At 37.2% G+C, this 14715-nt stretch overlaps 2 protein-coding genes across 2 annotated transcripts; both read right to left on the bottom strand.

Moving 5' to 3' along the window:
* Window positions 1-7216: 7216 nt before the first annotated feature.
* On the bottom strand, window positions 7217-8854 carry LOC113167640 (P2Y purinoceptor 1-like). The gene has a single exon (XM_026368428.1). It carries the CDS (start codon window positions 8399-8401, stop codon window positions 7409-7411), a length of 993 nt encoding a protein of 330 aa, XP_026224213.1. The 5' UTR covers window positions 8402-8854; the 3' UTR covers window positions 7217-7408.
* Window positions 8855-11253: 2399 nt separating this feature from the next.
* LOC113167775 (P2Y purinoceptor 1-like) lies at window positions 11254-13008 on the bottom strand. The gene has a single exon (XM_026368623.1). The coding sequence runs from the start codon at window positions 12907-12909 to the stop codon at window positions 11917-11919; it is 993 nt and encodes a 330-aa protein (XP_026224408.1). The 5' UTR covers window positions 12910-13008; the 3' UTR covers window positions 11254-11916.
* Between the last annotated feature and the right edge of the window lie 1707 nt (window positions 13009-14715).

The following is a 14715-nucleotide window of genomic DNA, read 5'->3' on the forward strand; positions in this document are numbered from 1 at the left end:
AAAAAACATGACACTGTGCTGTGTGCAGATTTATTATTCATAATATATGGCTTTGGTGGAGCTCTTAATTTGCAAAGAATTCAATGTCACATATTTGTGACATGTGTCACACACATATTTAATGGAGTCTCTATCGTTTAGGTGGAGGATAGTCATTCATGGAGCTATTGATCGTCTTGTGGTCTTCCTTCGTGTCTCAAACAACAACGGCAGCAGCACTGTGCTGGATGCATTTCTGTGACACTACACTTCATGATCAGCAGATGGTGGCTTAATCCTGCAGATGTCAATAACAAAGAGATTTTTCAATGTGTAATTTTAAATAAATAAAAGCCTGTTTTTGTAAAAGTAGTTTGTCATTTGAGAGAATTTGAACTATTTTCAAATCTTTGAAATGTATTGTTCATTATAAGGTTTCAAAAAACACATTTAGTGTTTGTACTTCATGTTGAATATTCTTACTATTCTGTAAAGTGCTGTACAGCTCTGAGTGAATTTGTTAAGTCCTTATGATGCATGTTTTATTTTGGTAAACTGGGTCTAAAAATTAGTATGTCAATAAAGTATGTATGCAAATGTACAATTAATTGGTAAGTTTACAAACGTGTTATCATAAATGACACACTGGCTGTTAACAATGGGTTAGTAGTAGTTAAAATAGCACAGGAAGCAAAAATATAAATGAAGAATTAAAAATAGCAATATTTATTGATAAAGAATTTAATCCACTATTTTATCACTATTCCAATACAGTACAACAAAAGATTAGATATAAATGAAATAGTAAAAAGCACTTGCTTGTCCAAGGCTCAAATCACCTACCACCCAATCACTCTATAGCTACATGGTGAGCTACAGAGCCAGACACTTGTTTGTGAGGTATTCCGGGTTTATAAATACCGCATTTCACAGTGGTGTGTCATAGTGCCCTGAGCTGCAGTGAAGTATTTAGTGATCATTTGCCATGGGTGGCATACTGGTGTATTGTTTAGCACTGTAACCTCACAACAAGACGGACAAATCTACAAGTCAGGTGCCTTCCTGTATCTGTATCTGTATACTCTAACCCTCTCCCATACTGGTTACTTGAGTCCATGTAAACACACTGATTGATCGTGTTTAGTCTAGTTTAATTTAATAATTTTTCAAATAAATACAACAGCACAAATTAACAAAAAAGAAATGTGACAGTGGATGTCAAGAAGCTATGGTATTCCCCAAACGTATTTAAAAAAAACACAATAAAATAAAATAAACAAGAATCCATTAGAGAGAGAGAAAAAAGAAAGACAAAAGAAATCCTGCAGTTTTCAGCAACTCTGTTGTCCACCTATGATCGTGGAAACATGTTGATTTTCCCTTTGGATTCAAGCCACTTGCTTAATATGAAAACCCTACTGGAGGCTTTTCATTCTCAAGACATTCAATCATGGAGCTACTCTATGTTCCTCCACTAGCTGGTGCATTGGGACAATTGTGGACAATTCTGGATGTTTGTAGAAACATGATTAATATTATATAATATGAGAGTAAACTGCTTTACACATACTTTACATGGTCATCATGAATCTGGGGACCCTGCTGACAGACCATGTGTTTCCTGTAGATGTCTGATTAGATGCTTGCCACGTGATGCGTGAAACAAAAAAGAAAATACTCATTAGTATTAGAAATTCTAATGTGACACGCTTCACTCTGCTTCACTGAAAATCATTTATTCCTGCAAGAACTGCTTTTTGATTTTAGCAGATTTTACATGTGGTGATAATACTAATATAAATAATACTAATAATACTAATATAAAAAGGGTTTTAACCTGTCTTTGCCCCCTATTCTGACAACCATTAATTCATATGTGGCATATATATATATATATATATATATATATATATATATATATATATATATATATATATATATATATATATATATATATATATATATATATATATATATATATGTATACGTTGCCCGTGATTGTAAAAGTCACAAAGGTGGAAAGTGTAAGAACGGCAGCAGTTTATTACTGTTGAAAACAAGAATTCCATACTAGTAGTAAACTAGCATAAACAGGAGGCAGGACTTGACCTGTAAACTCAAATCTAAAACGTTGACAAACTGTGATATTCATTATATAAACTGTTGAACCTTAACTCTGGAAACCAGTAAATAGACTCTTGTGCAATGATGTCTAGAATGAGTAGGTTTACTGAGACTTCCTGTCAATTCTTATTCCTCTTAACATCAGTGTGGGAGTAAACAGGAAATCTATCAGCATGATCTCACTACCTGCCCTGGCAATTAATAGAATGATATCTTGAGGTTTAAGGTGCCATTTAGCATGTTAACACAGGACATATACTTTACATGGAGTACGGATTTTTATATATTATGGGTTTACATGATTAGCTTATTTATTGGTATATTTTAGGACTGTATCCAGTCATTGTGTTCTTATTTTTCTTTAAGCTTGAGCTCATTGTTTTAATAAATATCATTCTTTAAATATGCACATCATATGTGACTCCAATGGTGCCATTACCAATGCTGTGGGTGAGGACATGATTCATTCCTTCTGAGAATCAGCTTCTTTTTTTGACTGATTTTCAGCTGAATCACTTTAAGATTTGTAAAAAAAAAAGTTGCTTGCATTGAAGAAAGGAGCTTGAACTGTCTGTGACAGACACCAATGAAACATACAAAACTCTCCTTTAAATACCGCCACCTCCACCATTTGAACCTGTCAGTAAGGTAATTTTTTCTTAATAGATAATATGCAAAACTTCATATAGACAAAGTAAATATACTTAAGGTTTCTCAGCATGGTATCATGCTATGTCATTCACAAAGAAGCTTTCTTATTGTGGTGTAAAGGTAACTGCTCACAAGAGTAGTAAGTAGATTTATCTTAAGGTACCTCTCTTTTCTGTGATCCCCACTAACCTAAGTTCTCTCTCCTCTAGCTGTATTGTCCACTCTGTACCACCTCAGGATAATACACCTGTCACAGGTTATCATTAAGGGGGGAGCAGGTGTTATTCCTCATCAGTGTCAATATTATTCCAGTTATCATCAATGGCAGACAGCAAACAGGTCACAGAGCAGTACACAGAAACTATTCTAATCTTGTTAGGCCTCTGACCAACCACAGTACTAATATTAGTTCCCCTACTACAAGACTTGGTCTTCTAAATGTCAGATCCCTCTCTAACAAAACATCTCTCTTAAATGACTTTATCCTCTCTCAGAATTTAGACTTCTTTTTCTTAAATGAAACTTGGCTGAGGATAGGTGAATCTATCCAGTTGCAGGAGCTGTGTCCCCCTAATTTCATTTATTTTACCTCCCCTAGATTAAGTGGTCGGGGTGGTGGTGTTGCTGTGGTCTTTAAAAATCCATTCAAATGCTCAATGCTATCACTTAAACAGGTTCACAGCTTTGAAGCTCTGTCATTTCTTATCCACTGCTCTGTTCCTGTATGTTGTACTGTCATCTACCGCCCACCAAAAGCTAATGGTAACTAGCAAATGATTTTATCAGTCTTACTGAATATTTCAACCTGGTTCAACATGTCAAAGGTCCGACCCATAACCAGGGCCACACCCTTGACTTGACTTATTCACTTTAGGTTTGACTCTAAATTCCATTGAGTTAAAGGACTCCATCTCTGATCATAAATGTGTCCTATTTGATACTTGTCTTCATCCAATCACTGTACCTCAAAAATTCACAGTTAAACACAGTCTATTTAACAGCCAATCAGCAGCTAAATTCACTAGCACCTTCTCTGTGTTGAAGCAGGGTATTTCTTGCACATCACATGTTGATGATGTCGTCCGCCTTTTCAACAATAATTGTGCCTCTGCTCTAGAGGCTGCTGCTCCCTTAATAACTGCAAATGTGTCTCGTAAAGACACCAACAAACAGCCTTGGATAGATGTCAGCATTCGTAGTTGTAAAGCTGAGTGTAGGAAAGCTGAGCGGAGATTAAAGAAAATGGGACTTCAAGTGCATTATGAAGCTATGAAAGAAGCATTACTCCACTACAATATGTTGGTAAAGAATGCCAGATCTAAATACTTCTCAGACCTGATCACTGCTCACTGCCATAATCCTAAATTTTTATTTCAGACTGTTGACAAGTTAGTAAACCCAACCCCTCCTAGCATATGAAAGTGATGCAGAGTGTGAGAAGTTCTTAACCTATTTTAATGATAAAATAGAATCAATCAGAGATTCTTTCATCCCCAACTCCTCACCAGTCATAGTTTCACACCCTTTTAGAGAATGCACTTTAAGCCAGTTTCCTCCCATGACCTTATTTGAGCTACTACAAACTGTCTCTAAAATGAAACCATCTTCCAGCCCAGTTGATGTCACCCCAACTAAGTTCTTAATCTCGATCATTGATTCGCTTGCTCCCTCTCTCCTGGTTATTTTCAAGACTTCTCTGTCCACTGGGATTGTGCCAGATTATTTTAAAATTGCATGTGTGCAAACCTGGTCTAGATCCCTCATCCCCCGAAAACTACAGACCAATCTCCAAACTACCCTTCATATCAAAGATTTTAGAAAAGTACGTGTCTAAACACTTAATTCTAGCAGCAGACAACTATAACATCTTTGACGAATTGCAATCTGGTTTTCACAAACAGCACAGAGACCGCCCTACTGAAGGTAACTAATGACATCCTGTTGGCTTCTGACGCTGGTATGTGCTCTATTCTTGTCCTCCTCGATCTTAGTGCTGCTTTTGAAACAGTAGACCACCAGATTTTGTTAGACCGGCTAAAGCACTGGGCTGGAATAGAAGGCACTGCACTGGACTGGTTCTCCTCATACCTGTCCAACAGATCGTTTTGTGTTACCGTTAATAACTACAAGTCGTCTCTTCCTCCTGTAAAGTACGGAGTCCCACAAGGTTCAGTGCTGGGGCCAATCTTGTTCTCTTTGTATATGCTCCCTTTGGGACATGTTATTCGCAAACATGGTGTTTCTTTTCATTGCTATGCTGATGACACTCAGCTGTACTGTCCCTTTAAGATATCAGACCACGGGGGACTGAGTTCCTTACATGAGTGTATAAATGAAATAAAAAACTGGATGGCTCAAAATTTCCTGCAAATTTTCCTCACGCCTTGACTATTGCAACAGTCTGTTCACCTGTCTCAGCCAGAAATCTATTAATCGGCTCCAGATTGTTCAGAATTCAGCTGCAAGACTCTTAACTAGAAAAAGAAAATAGGATCACATCACTCCTGTATTAGCTTCCTTACACCGGCTGCCAGTATGTTTTAGGATTGATTTTAAGATTTTATTAATAACTTTTAAAGCTCTGCATGGCCTTTCCCCCAGCTATTTATCCCAGTTTTTAAAGCCTTATGAGCCTGCACGTAGCCTGAGATCCTCTGGTAGAAATCTTCTGTATGTCCCCAATGTCAGAATGACTACTAGAGGTGATAGAGCCTTTTCAGTTAGAGCCCCTAAACTCTGGAACAGCTTACCCGAGGCATATAAGATCAGCTGACTCAGTAACATCTTTTAAAACTCTCCTAAAGACATACCTCTACCGGCGAGCCTTTTGCGATCTTCTGTAAGCTAAAACGAATCTGTCCTTGGGAGGACTCTCTATTAGATTACAATGTCTTTACGTTGGAACTGGTCTTCCCAAGGACCGATGTGGTAGTTGTTTGTATCATTGTTTTGTTTGTATTACTGTTTCCTGCTCCCCAACCGGTCGAGTCAGATGGCCGTTTAACTTGAGCCTGGTTCTGCTGGAGGTTTCTTCCCCTAGGGGGAGTTTTTCCTCTCCACTGTTTGCCTAGTGCTTGCTCAAGTTGATCTTGTTGGGCTACATGTGTTTCTTGTCTGTCTTGTGAAGCACTAACTTATGATTAGAAAAGTGCTCTATAAATAAATTTATTTTAATATTAAAGTGCTAACAAAGAACTACTGACGGGGTGAAGTTCAGCCTTTAATAAGTGATCGCCCAAAAGCAGGGAAGAAATGGCACCAACCGTAACCAGCTATGCAAACCCTGAATTACAACATCCAACAATATCCATGGGATCAGATTTTTTGTGATCTCAGCAAATTATTTCCGTTTCTATTAAATAATCAGAAACCAGCATGTTGCAATGTCTGGATGTTTTTGTGCTTTTGAAAATGTATTTTAGCATGGATTACAAATAACTACAAGCAACTGTTTTCAATCATTATTAGACAATAAGTGAGAGAGAAAATGTGATAATTCTAACAAAGGAAGTAACTGAAATAATAGAAGACATCTACAGATTTATTACCATAAAACATGTTTACTTGTGTGATGCTTCATCTGCAGTTTGGCAGACAGAAACAGTTAAACGTTAACCATTCCAAAGAGTTCAGCACATACAGTATGTTACGCAATACAGCAAGAAAACTGTACGTTCATACAGTTTCATTTCTTTCACCATAAATTTAAATCTTAACAGGAAGTCTCCTCTAAATGAGTTTTGTCACTCACAATGCACATTACTCTGGCTGTTTTCATTTTAATGTTCATCACTAATGCAGTTGCCAGTGAACAGAACTCAAGTGCTGCAGAACTGGAAAGAAACCAGAGATTGTGAATGTTTTGTTCTCAAACTTGCACTTACAGATGTCCAAGAAACACTGTATTCAAAGAGATAATGCATGGCATCTGGTAATATGGCAACAGTCCTAACAATCCAAAGGTGCAGAAGCAGAAGATCATTGAGATTTTAAACAAAAGTCACTGTAAACCACATAGTATGTGTATATATGTAACACACTCACTTTCTAGTTAGCCTGTCAAGTGTGGCCCACTATAGTATATATGGCCCACTATAATATATCTGGCTCACTATACTTGCTGTGAAATGCAACCAATCATGTTTAAAACACATCCATGTCAGCCAAAGACACTCGACGATCGACAGAAGTGACACGAAATAAGGTCAACAGGTAAGCAGAATGAATGCATACATACAATAAATAACCAGAACATACATACAAAGAAATATTTATACAAAAAAATGCTATAGAGTGAGTGTCTGATACTTTGCAAGTAGTATTCAGACTAGCACTACATTGACAAGACACCTATCAGGTTAATTAGGGCTGTTTGAATTAATCGTCATTAATTTATATGTTACAACGTCACAAAAAAAAATCACAAATAAAAACTGTAAGAGTGATTTACTAATTTACTGCTACAGCTTTTGAAAACAAAGTTTCACTTCTTCTACATACTGGCACAAATTACAAATAAAACAGCAACGATAACTTTATTATTAGTAGTAAAAGGCAATATTATGGCAGAAATGTTAATAGTTCTTACAAGTGATACTAGAATTATAGAAGACATTAACAGATTTATCTTCACAGAATTACATGTGTATTTGTATTAAAGTTCATATGTAGTTTGAGTACCAGGCACAGGGTGGAATGTTGAAGTCCAGCTCTGTGCCCAGGTGAACATCTGACGAGCTCCCTGGAGCAGTCGTCTGAGCTGAACAAGAATGTTTTCATTAGCATGAAGGTAAACCAGAGGGTTGAGAGCACTGTTCAGACAAACAAGACCACGACTTATCTGATGAGCAATGTAGACTCCATTATTCCATTTGTGGCATTTCCCCTGTTTGGTCAGAACTCTTGACCAGAGGTTGAGGTTCTTAAAAACATGATAGGGGATGTAACAAACTGAGAAGAGAAGAATCAAGATGAACAACAACTTCAAGCTCCGTTGTTTCAGTACCTTGTCAATTCTTTTCATTGTCCATAAAACTACAGCTATATGTCCATAGCAGCCCAGTATGATGAACAATGGGATACAAAATGCAGTAAGTGTCCATCCAAGGCTGTATTTCAGATAATCCTCAACATATACTGTAGAAGTGGTATCGTAACATTGCACAGACTTATTTCCAAATGTCTTGGTGTAGAACATGTCTGGAAGACTTTGAACACTCACCAACAGCCAAACTATAACTGAGATAGTTACAGAATGAGTGAGAGTTAATCTTCCCCGGACTCTCATTGGATGAACAATAGCCAGGTACCTGTACACACTTATACAGGTAAGGAATCCAATGCTGCCGTATAAATTCAGGTTGAAGCAGAATCTTGTTATCTTGCAGAATACATCTCCAAAGATCCATGTACTGTTCATGAAGTAGTACACCATCAGGAACGGAAGTGTGAGCAGGTACAAAATATCAGCAACTCCAAGGTTGAGAACAAAAACGTTGATGATCTTTTGTTTTTTCCAGTTGTGCAGCAAAGACCTCAGTCCCAATCCGTTAGCTACCAGACCAATAATAAAAACTAGCATATAAACAGGAGGCAGGAATTGAGCTGTAAACTCAAATCTAACACCATGACAAACTGTGATATTCATTATATAAACAGTTGAATCTTAACTCTGGAAACCAGCAAATAGACTCTTGTGCAATGATGTCTAGAATGAGTAGGTTTAGTCAGACTTCCTGTCAATTCTTATTCCTCTTAACATCAGTGTGGGAGTAAACAGGAAATGTAAATGCATGATCTCACTACCTGTCGTGGCAATTAATAGAATGATATCTTGAGGTTTAAGGTGCCATTTAGCATGTTGACACAGGACATATACTTTAAATAACACAAACCTCTCTTTGTGAGAAACTAGTTGGTACATGTCAGTTACAGGTTTTAGCTTCTGATACACTAGGGACAAACCAACTCCCAGGTCTTGTTACACTAAATAAATTAAAAAGTTAAACAATAAAGAATAAATTTAACAGTGTTTGCATGTCAACACCTTTCACCTGGTTTTTACTATTTTACACACAGTATCAGTTCAAATTCCTCAAATCCCTGAAATGCAGAATTTCAATCTTCCTGTATTTGAGAGCTCCGTAACAAAGTTGCAGGAGCTGCTGCTTTTAAACTTCATTTAATTCTTGTGTCATAAGCTGCTCAGTTTATACAGGAACAGAGAGCGAAGAACAAACTGATGAATGTTCTATTTCTCCAACCTTCAGCTGCTGTGGTTGGTTTCTTAAAATAAAAGACAGGGCACAATCTTCCAACGAGTGGTAGTTTTTCTAACAGCTCCATGTGTATACCTTGTCTTTTTATGGTTTGTTTTTCTTGGTTTTTTGGACCTGATCACCATCTATCTTGTGGATTTTGCCATATTGCCAAAACTCATTTATTTGAGTAATCATCTACGTGCTATGAAAACTAAGTCCCCTGCTGGTGTGGATCCCCGTGTATGTGGAGGGAACTCATAGTACAGCACAAGGAGGCAAAGGAGCATTAATAGAGGAAGCTGGAGCAGAAAGTGCAGAACAACAGCAGGGAGCTCTCAGTTCGTGCCACATGGGGGTCTTAGACTGTAGTCAGCTGTATGGAGAAAAACAAAAAGGTGTCCTTGTAAAAAGTGCCTTACTTATAAAGATGTGCAACCTGGAATATTTACTCAGTTCTGCATTGTAAGTTTAACTGTGTACTGTAGAAAGTGTGTGCTGTGCTGTGAGAGGTCAACGTGTCTTCTTTTCAGTAGTGAGTGAGGGGATTTCCAAGTTAGAGAGTGTGTGTGACTGCAACTACATGATGTTTAGTATGGTTCTGAGAGTGTCTAATAGGTGGTGTACTTTTGTTAATGCGGCCTTAGATGAAAAAATTTCAATTTCAGATTTTTTGGAACTAGACAGGAAATAAAAAATCTTTTATATTTAAATCACTTTAAGATTTGTAAAAACAATTACTTGCATTAAAGAAAGGAGCTTGAACTGTCCATGACAGACACCAGTGAAACATACTAAACCCTCCTTTGAATACCGCCACCTTCACCATTTGAACCTGTCAGTAAGGCAATTCTTTCTTAGTAGATAACATGCATAACTTCATGTAGACAAAGTAAATATACTTAAGGTTTCTCAGCATGGTATCATGTTATGTAATTCACAAAGACGCTTTCTTATTGTTGTATCAAGGTAACTGCTTACAATAAGGACTCTTAGGGTGCTTTCACACCTTAATTCGTTTGCTTTGGTCCGAATCAGTTGATGAGTTTGTAAACTTAGAGCAATTTCTCCTTGGTTCAGTTTCATTTCACACACAGAAAAATCCAAGCGAACCAAAACACGTCACTTCAAACTACGCGAGAACATTCTTTCCACTTAATGGAACAGTAAAAGTAAATACAGGAAGAAGGTGAAGTGTAGGTAGATGATTTAACTATGAATGTTAATCTGGATTGGTCATCCTCTTGATTATTGTTTATTACGTTACATCAGACCTGGTGTCTGTGAGACACTTCACCACCTCACGTCTCCACATTTGTCCTCGATTAATCAGACAGCATGTTTTTGGTGGACAAACAAAAAAGAGGAAAATCTACACACTACCCAAAGACCTCAAATCATGCGATTCATAGCTTTTGGTCCCGTTTTTCTTTTTTTTTGGTACGCGTTCTCACCGGGAGAGAATTGAGTTCACCTCATTGTGGGGGTCTCTGTGCAGTTTTTTTGGTGCACACAAGAGGGCGATTACCTTGTTCACACCAGACAAAACAAACCGCATCAAGAGGGAAAACAAACTTGAGTCCAATTTAATTGAACTAAATCAGGTAGGTGTGAAAGCAACCTTAAAGTGGTAACAAAGAACTAGAAGTTCAGTGATCACCCAAAAGCAGGGAAGAAATGGCACCAACCATAACCAGCAATTCAAACCCTGGATTACAACATCCAACAATATTCATGGGATCAGATTTTTTGTGATCTCAGCAAATTATTTCTATTTCTGTTAAATAATCAGAAACCAGCATGTTGCAATGTCTGGAAAAATACAAACTGTGGGAGTGATAAGGATGTTTTGTGCTTTTGAAAATGTATTTTAGCATGGATTACAAATAACTACAAGCAACTGTTTTTAATCATTATAGGACAATAAGTGAGTATTACAATAAAACATGTTTACTTGTGTGATGCTTCATCTGCAGTTTGGCAGACAGAAACAGTTAAACGTTAACCATTCCAAAGAGGTCAGCACATACAGTATGTTACACAATACAGCAAGAAAACTGTAAGTTCATACAGTTTCATTTCTTTCACCATAAATTTAAATCTTAACAGGAAGTCTCCTCTAAATGAGTTTTGTCACTCACAATGCACATTACTCTGGCTGTTTTCATTTTAATGTTCATCACTAATGCAGTTGCCAGTGAACAGAACTCAAGTGCTGCAGAACTGTATGGCAACATTCCAAAGGTGCAGAAGTAGAAGATCATTGAGATTTGAATCAAAAGTCACTGTAAACCAAATAGTATGTGTATATATGTAACACACTTCCTTTCTAGTTAGCCTGTCAGGGGTGGCCCACTATAGTATATCTGGCTCACTATACTTGCTGTGAAATGCAACTAATCACATCCATGTCAGCCAATGACACTCGACGATCGACAGAAGTGACACGAAATAAGGTCAACAGGTAAGCAGAATGAATGCATACATACAATAAATAACCAGAACATACATACAAAGAAATATTTATACAAAAAAATGCTATAGAGTGAGTGTCTGATACTTTGCAAGTAGTATTCAGACTAGCACTACATTGACCAGACACCTATCAGGTTAATTAGGGCTGTTTGAATTAATCGTCATTAATTTATATGTTACAACGTCACAAAAAAAAAATCACAAATAAAAACTGTAAGAGTGATAGAAATTTACTGCTACAGCTTTTTAAAACAAAGTTTCACTTCTTCTACATACTGGCACAAATTACAAATAAAACAGCAACGATAACTTTATTATTAGTAGTAAAAGGCAATATTATGGCAGAAATGTTAATAGTTCTTACAAATGATACTAGAATTATAGAAGGCATTAACAGATTTATCTTCACAGAATTACATGTGTATTTGTATTAAAGTTCATATGTAGTTTGAGTACCAGGCACAGGGTGGAATGTTGAAGTCCAGCTCTGTGCCCAGGTGAACATCTGACGAGCTCCCTGGAGCAGTCGTCTGAGCTGAACAAGAATGTTTTCATTACCATGAAGGTAAACCAGAGGGTTGAGAGCACTGTTCAGACACACAAGACCACGACTTATCTGATGAGCGATGTAGACTCCATTATTCCATTTGTGGCATTTCCCCTGTTTGGTCAGAACTCTTGACCAGAGATTGAGGTTCTTAAAAACATGATAGGGGATGTAACAAACTGAGAAGAGGAGAATCAAGATGAACAACAACTTCAAGCTCCGTTGTTTCTGTACCTTGTCAATTCTCTTCATTGTCCATAAAACTACAGCTATATGTCCATAGCAGCCCACTATGATGAACAATGGGATACAAAATGCAGTAAGTGTCCATCCAAGGCTGTATTTCAGATAATCCTCAACATATACTGTAGAAGTGGTATCGTAACATTGCACAGACTTGTTTCCAAAGTTCTTGGTGTAGAACATGTCTGGAAGACTTTGAACACTCACCAACAGCCAAACTATAACTGAGATAGTCACAGAATGAGTGAGAGTTAATCTTCCCATGAATCTGACTGGATGAACAATAGCCAGGTACCTGTACACACTTATACAGGTAAGGAATCCAATGCTGCCGTATAAATTCAGGTTGAAGCAGAATCTTGTTATCTTGCAGAATACATCTCCAAAGATCCATGTACTGTTCATGAAGTAGTACACCATCAGGAACGGGAGTGTGAGCAGGTATAAAATATCAGCAACTCCAAGGTTAAGAACAAAAACGTTGATGATCTTTTGTTTTTTCCAGTTGTGCAGCAAAGACCTCAGTCCCAATCCATTAGCTACCAGACCAATAATAAAAACTAGCATATAAACAGGAGGCAGGAATTGAGCTGTAAACTCAAATCTAACACCATGACAAACTGTGATATTCATTATATAAACAGTTGAATCTTAACTCTGGAAACCAGCAAATAGACTCTTGTGCAATGATGTCTAGAATGAGTAGGTTTAGTGAGACTTCGTGTCAATTCTTATTCCTCTTAACATCAGTGTGGGAGTAAACAGGAAATGTAAATGCATGATCTCACTACCTGTCGTGGCAATTAATAGAATGATATCTTGAGGTTTAAGGTGCCATTTAGCATGTTAACACAGGACATATACTTTAAATAACACAAACCTCTCTTTGTGAGAAACTAGTTGGTACATGTCAGTTACAGGTTTTAGCTTCTGATACACTAGGGACAAACCAACTCCCAGGTCTTGTTACACTAAATAAATTAAAAAGTTAAACAATAAAGAATAAATTTAACAGTGTTTGCATGTCAACACCTTTCACCTGGTTTTTACTATTTTACACACAGTATCAGTTCAAATTCCTCAAATCCCTGAAATGCAGATTTTCAATCTTCCTGTATTTAAGAGCTCCATAACAAAGTTGCAGGAGCTGCTGCTTTTAAACTTCATTTAATTCTTGTGTCATAAGCTGCTCAGTTTATACAGGAACAGAGAGCGAAGAACAAACTGATAAATGTTCTATTTCTCCAACCTTCAGCTGCTGTGGTTGGTTTCTTAAAATAAAAGACAGAGCACAATCTTCCAACGAGTGGTAGTTTTTCTAACAGCTCCATGTGTATACCTTGTCTTTTTATGGTTTGTTTTTCTTGGTTTTTTGGACCTGATTACCATCTATCTTGTGGATTTTGCCATATTGCCAAAACTCATTTATTTGAGTAATCATCTACGTGCTATGAAAACTAAGTCCCCTGCTGGTGTGGATCCCCGTGTATGTGGAGGGAACTCATAGTACAGCACAAGGAGGCAAAGGACCATTAATAGAGGAAGCTGGAGCAGAAAGTGCAGAACAACAGCAGGGAGCTCTCAGTTCATGCCACATGGGGGTCTTAGACTGTAGTCAGCTGTATGGAGAAAAACAAAAAGGTGTCCTTGTAAAAAGTGCCTTACTTATAAAGATGTGCAACCTGGAATATTTACTCAGTTCTGCATTGTAAGTTTAACTGTGTACTGTAGAAAGTGTGTGCTGTGCTGTGAGAGGTCAACGTGTCTTCTTTTCAGTAGTGAGAGAGGGGATTTCCAAGTTAGAGAGTGTGTGTGACTGCAACTACATGATGTTTAGTATGGTTCTGAGAGTGTCTAATAGGTGGTGTACTTTTGTTAATGCAGCCTTAGATGAAAAAATTTCAATTTCAGATTTTTTGGAACTAGACAGGAAATAAAAAATCTTTTATATTTAAATCACTTTAAGATTTGTAAAAACAATTACTTGCATTAAAGAAAGGAGCTTGAACTGTCCATGACAGACACCAGTGAAACATACTAAACCCTCCTTTGAATACCGCCACCTTCACCATTTGAACCTGTCAGTAAGGCAATTCTTTCTTAGTAGATAACATGCATAACTTCATGTAGACAAAGTAAATATACTTAAGGTTTCTCAGCATGGTATCATGTTATGTAATTCACAAAGACGCTTTCTTATTGTTGTATCAAGGTAACTGCTTACAATAAGGACTCTTAGGGTGCTTTCACACCTTAATTCGTTTGCTTTGGTCCGAATCAGTTGATGAGTTTGTAAACTTAGAGCAATTTCTCCTTGGTTCGGTTTCATTTCACACACAGAAAAATCCAAGCGAACCAAAACACGTCACTTCAAACTACGCGAGAACATTCTTTTCACTTAATGGAACAGTAAAAGTAAATACAGGAAGAAGGTGAAGT

The sequence above is a fragment of the Anabas testudineus genome, chromosome 7 (assembly GCF_900324465.2).
Source record: "Anabas testudineus chromosome 7, fAnaTes1.2, whole genome shotgun sequence".
In the NCBI taxonomy this organism is placed as follows: Eukaryota; Metazoa; Chordata; class Actinopteri; order Anabantiformes; family Anabantidae; genus Anabas; species Anabas testudineus.

What these genes read in the sequence shown, in the direction of transcription:
- LOC113167640 (XM_026368428.1), bottom strand. Translation starts at nt 8,401, where the DNA reads ATGAATATCACAGTTTGTCATGGTGTTAGATTTGAGTTTACAGCTCAA.
- LOC113167775 (XM_026368623.1), bottom strand. Translation starts at nt 12,909, where the DNA reads ATGAATATCACAGTTTGTCATGGTGTTAGATTTGAGTTTACAGCTCAA.